This window comes from Sinocyclocheilus grahami, unplaced genomic scaffold (genome assembly GCF_001515645.1).
Source record: "Sinocyclocheilus grahami isolate Dianchi unplaced genomic scaffold, SAMN03320097.WGS_v1.1 scaffold44.1, whole genome shotgun sequence".
Lineage (NCBI taxonomy): Eukaryota > Metazoa > Chordata > Actinopteri > Cypriniformes > Cyprinidae > Sinocyclocheilus > Sinocyclocheilus grahami.
The window spans coordinates 393,058-398,856 of record NW_015505223.1 but is presented as its reverse complement, the minus strand read 5'-3'; the positions used below and the strand labels follow the sequence as shown (position 1 = coordinate 398,856).

Sequence of the window (5,799 nt, the reverse complement as noted above, 5' to 3'; positions counted from 1 at the left end):
TGTGTGAGACACTTTTTTTATGGATGGGCGCTTTTTATTTCACTTATTTTGGATTGATGCACTGCAACATCCGCTGAGTGCCATTAAACAGCTTGAAAGATCAAAGACCATTTTTAAAATAACTTCGAATGGATTTGTCTAAAAGAAGAAAGTAATATACACCTAGGATGCTTGAGGGTGAGTAATATATGGGCTAATTTTCTTTTTTGGGTGAACTAACCCTTTAAGGTGCTTTATGCAACTGGGCCCTGTATTATAATATCAACACTTCAGAAGTTGTTTGACACACTCATGTAAACTAATTGTCAATCACTGGCTCTTTATTTGCATCCTGTTCATTTTATTGCCATTATTTAAAAAAAATCATAATTAATTAAATCACAATCAATAAGGTATATGATTAGTTTAACTAGAGCACATTTCTAAAGGTTACTTTTAATGAAAATACTTCTGACTTTAACACTAGTGTATTAATATCTGTAAAGTCCAGAAGGTGATGCAGAACAGAATGACCCAATAAGAACTTACAAAGAACATATTAAAATAACTTGCAGATTTGAACTGTTTCTCTTTTCACCATCATATTATGGATTTCATTTTAGGTAGACGGGAGTTTCTGTAGATTTTTTTTAGACATAGTCTGACTCTCTGATATGTCAACTGTTTTTGATATGCATCAGATTGTTCACTTGCCAAAGTGACACGTCTTGGGTATTCTATAGTTTTTGGAAGTATAAAAAAATAGTTTAAAGATTCATCAATAAAAAAAAAGTCAAGTCAGTAACTTCAAAACAACAACAACAAAACCAATATGAGAAAAATAGAATGATACTATCTCTGTAAAAAGTCTAGATGGATTTTTTTACATAAAGACCCTTTCAATAGGTTTTGAATGGGGAAAAATGCAACACGCAATATGGCCTCTCTATCAAAAGAAGCCCCACCTTCTGAGTAAATGAGCCAATCGCTAATCCATAAAGTTGATTTCAAATATGAAATTTAATCATAAGCTTTGTGAGTTTTGGAGAATTTGATGTTTCCCCATTCACAGAGATAGGAGCTGCACTTGCATACCCGAGAGGCATTCAAAGATGGCCGTTGAGTGACATGACTTGCCTTAAAGGGACTTTGATACTACTTGCCTACATAATAAATCATACTGGCTAAATAATTATACAGGTGTCTCTAATCATTAAATGTGCTCATGTTTTAAAAATGATAACAATAATAACTCACCTCTGATGGTGTATGTGTCACTGTGTGGTGATCTGATCTCAGGTTCAGTCTTGAGTGAATAAACACAGATCAGCTGTCTGATGTTCACTGATCGTGTGAAGAGTTCACTACGACTTATATAAAACATACAAAGATTCTTTCCAGACTGACTCCACTGAGAGACCCGTTGATACAGAAGAACATCGTCCTCAGTGTAGAGGCTACAGATGAAATCAGCTCTGACTGAAAGTGGTATTTCACATGATATGCTGAGCTGGTCATCACTAACATTGATGAAGGGTTTCGGAAGTGAATCTGAAGAGAAATAATCCGCAACTATTAAAGTGCCCCTATTATGCCATTTTTAAGGTTCCTAATATTGTTTAGGGAGTCTCCTACAATAGGATTATAAGGCCAAAAAACGCTTTTGTTTTCTCAAAATATGCATTTAATATCACCTAATTTTCCAACGATTCTCAAACGATTCGTTCAAAGCAGTTCTAAGATTCAGTTGGTGCGTCCGAAATGGCGTACTGTCTGAGTAGGTGCTACATATTAATACTATATGTTCTATATAGTATTAATATGGGTAGAACGAACGAAATTCGGACGTACTACATCTGCCATGTTGTTACTGTCACATGATGACCTACCAGTGCCATTCATAAATCCTCTCCTGTGGCCTCATGGGATTGTAAAGTGTCCATCAAATGCGCATTTCAGAATCCGGGCGGAAGAAGTAGGTCATCCAGGTATTTTTTGCCTACTGTTTTTGTATACTATGAATTCGGACATACTTCTAGTTCTCGCCTCACATACTGTTTTTCGCCTACTATAGGCTACAGTAGGGAAGAATGCGATTTCGGACACAGCGAATAACTTTATTTATCGTGCACTTACAACTTTGCAGATCGTTTACATTCACAAACAGTAGCATTACACACTGCATGAAAGGCAATATTGGAAATGGCATAATAGGGGCACTTTAAAACACAGCAGTAACAGTTTCTAAGACAGCAGTGAAATATCTCACCTAGAACCGTCACTGTGGCAGGAGGAGAATCAGATGATGGTTTATTGATGCCTCGCTCGTGTATTGTGTAGAAGCAGTTAATGTAGATTGATACAGGGGATTTTACACCTGCCCATCTGAGCACTTCAGCACCAGTACGCTCGAGCTCACATGATGAACTGACTCTTACATTCTTCTCTTCTCTGTTTGTGATGAAATAACACTGATTCACTCTAACATCTGCTGGAGTCTCACAGCTGATCTTCACTGAGCTGGACTCTCTTATGACATCTGGAGATACTTTTACAGTAGGAGATTCTGAAACAACACACACAAAAAATGGTTCTTCAGCGGTTATTTAGGGTGGTTAAGGTGCTATATAGCACCGCTAACGTATATAGAACCCATTAAGCCCCTGTATAGTTCTTTAAAGGTTCTCTAACTCTCTCTTAGTCTAGTTGGGGAAAGGATAAAAAAAAACATTAAAATACAGTGTATTTACTGAAAATAATGTGGTTCTCAGCCTTTTTTGCCCCCCAAGGCCCCCCATAAGGAAATATTCCAGGGCCCCCACACAATACTTTTTGACCTCAGAAACGCATAAAAGTGATTCAAAACAGCTTTTGCCATTGTAGTAAATTCCCATTCATAGCAAACATATGAGAGTGGAGTAACATCTCTAAAATCTGAGGAGAATGGGGTTCCTCTTATGGTTCTACATAACACCATTTGACAAAGGCGCTGTAGCACCTCTAAAGCAAGTGGTTCCCCCATGATTACAAGCCAATGAACCACTATTAGTGCAATTTAGCACCATTTTTGTTTAGAGTGTATATTACATCTGCTCATGGTCTATGTGTGCAAACACAATAATATTCTGATATTAATCATATGTATTTGGGTTCTAAAATCTGAATAAGACAACTGCTGATTAAATACAAAATATTCTATGACTAAACAATTATGGTTCACATGGAGCACTATTGACATGTAGAAAAATATTAGACAAAGACACTTTGTTCACTACAAATGTGAACATACAGTATTTAATTAACATTAAACAACAGAGTTCCCTTACTGTAAGACTGAACCTCCATCAGGAGCTGAAAGACTATGAAGATGAACAACTCCATTACAGCGAGTGTGAGAGAAGAGACGAGACTCACACTATGAGTGAATTAGGAAGTGAAACATCAGGCCACAGGAAACTGTAGTCTATGCTTTGTGCAGTCAGTTTTATGAAGATGAACATGATTATGATACTTACAGTTATGTGCACTGTAACATGTAGCCTATCTGAAACTTGACACTATACAGCGCTTTTCAAACGGTGGGTCGTTAGTTTAATTAAGTTCTAACTAGGGCTGTGCAATATTGAAGAAAAATGCGATATGCGATACCTTGTTAAATAATGCCATATTCAATATGCGGTACGATATTGCTTGAAGTGTGTAAAATCAATTGAAATTATATTTTTAAATATTTACAAATGAAAATTATATAACCAATATGTTTCACATGCTTTCTTTGAAAGAATCACTACAACTTCTAAAGGTGTTTGGCAGTGTTTTAGCAGTACATAAAAAGTAATGTCACAAATCTGAAAATGTCATTTTAACATCAATGTGAACATACAAAAAAAAAAATGCCACTATTTTTATATAAATGTCAGTCCCTCCAGGATTCCGCTGAACTTTTTTCTGATTTTTGCGGCCTAAAATGACTGATTTTGCTGCAGCTTTTCTCAAAATTTGCAGTGATATTTGCGGCATTTCTTATTTTTTTTGCAGTGAAAATATACCACAGACAACATTCTTCTAACACTGTTATGACTTTTCTGACTTCGAGAAATATTGTAGGGCTCCAGACTAACGTTTGAGGACACCAGCACTAGTGCCATTAAGTTCTATAAGGTGGCACCAGCACCAGCACCTGACAGCAGGGCATTGCACAGACATTTTGAGGGGCAGTGGCCCCAAACTAAAAAAGGGGGCACAAGGAGGGTGGGTGCTTGTTAATACAAATTATCCAGCTGTTACAAATATACAATTAAAAGAGAAGACAGCACACTCGGTAATAACTGACATTATTGTAGATGTTTTGATAAAAGTGGGCTCTTCCTCACTCTCTGAGCCTGCTTCTGCCTCATCTTCAATGGAAGTAGGGGAGAGTGGGGTAAGTTGACCCACCCCCTGTTTCTTGGCAACTGTACATCTGTCATGTGACGATGTATATTGGAACCACCCATCATTTCTGCCAGACTGTGATAAGGAGGAACACATGGGGGGAATGGAAGGCACCCATTTACTTTAAAAACGGTTTTTGGCTTGTCAAAGTAAACTTTAGCATAACAGACGGAAGCAAATGCAAATGGTTACATGTAAAATGGTTGTTACATCAAAGCAAACTTATCCAGGTCTAAAAATATTTATGATACATATAGGTGATTTAGTAACATATAAAACCATGCAAATCATTTAGCTAAATATTAGCCTGAACTGGTAAGCTACAGTAGCTATTTTTTTCCCCAAAATGTCAGCTATGGGGCAAAGTGAGCCAAATGCTGTGGGGTAAATTGTCAGCATTTTAACTTACCCCACCAAAAGGCACTGTAGTTAAGTTAAATCTCTGAATTATAAAATGGTATTTTAATGTGATATATTACTGGTTTAGTTGAGCATATATACATATTATTTGCAGTTTATTTGATAGTGACAGTGTGCAAGTGCACCAAATCCTTTTCTGATAAGAACCAGAAAATGCTTTTCATCACATTATAATCAGATATATATCACCTGCGCTCCACCAAGCCACTCTCATAATAGCTCTCATCACTCAAATTAATGCACGACTCTACATTATCTGTATAGCATGTGTAAGACTCGAATACAATTATGAAGTAATAATTTTATGTGAGTCCGTCCTCTGTAGTCACTAATGGCCAACAAACTCTCTGTTTAGTCTCTTTTTAGGAAGGCTACAACTTTAGTGTTCAACTTATTGTTTCAGAAATGCAAACAATTAAATATTGAAATTTAAACTTAATTTGGTTGGTTTTATGTTGTTAAAGTTAACTTTAAGAAAAGAAATATGACTGTTTGTAAAAGGACATTATTAAATTAGTTTTTAAATTATTTATTTCACATGGGTTTGAGTCAGATTCAGTCGGACAATCATTTTACACCTAGATGGTGCATCTTACCCACTGACTCGACTCGGGTCAAGTTACCCCTAACCTGGGGCTAACTGAGCCATGGGAACACTTTTTTATAAGAAGCATTATTTTTAGAGCCCTTTGTCATAGATACATTCTGAACATTTAAAATGATAGGAATACTTTCATTTGGATAGGATAGGATAGGATACTTTCATTGTACTTCTGCGTCATTTTCCCTTATCTTGAGGACCACACAAGTAAAAAGTGGCTAATCTTACCCCACTCTCCCCTACACTCTCAGAAATAAAGGTACAAAAGCTGTCACTGGGGTGGTACCTTTTAGGTACTAATATGTACACTTTAGGTACTAATATGTACCTTTATGGTACCAATATGGACTCTTTAGGTACAAAGG

At 36.5% G+C, this 5,799-nt stretch overlaps 1 protein-coding gene across 1 annotated transcript in view; it reads right to left on the bottom strand.

Annotated features, from left to right (window-relative positions):
- The window catches only part of LOC107582457 (uncharacterized), an 11,341-nt gene extending 7,981 nt beyond the window's left edge, over nucleotides 1-3,360 (bottom strand). The window contains exons 1-2 of the mRNA XM_016268300.1: nucleotides 3,306-3,360; nucleotides 2,249-2,545 (exon numbers count right to left, since the gene is read on the bottom strand). Coding sequence (XP_016123786.1) covers nucleotides 2,249-2,545; nucleotides 3,306-3,360 — 352 coding nt within the window. The remainder of the gene's footprint in view (nucleotides 1-2,248; nucleotides 2,546-3,305) is intronic.
- Nucleotides 3,361-5,799: the final 2,439 nt, after the last annotated feature.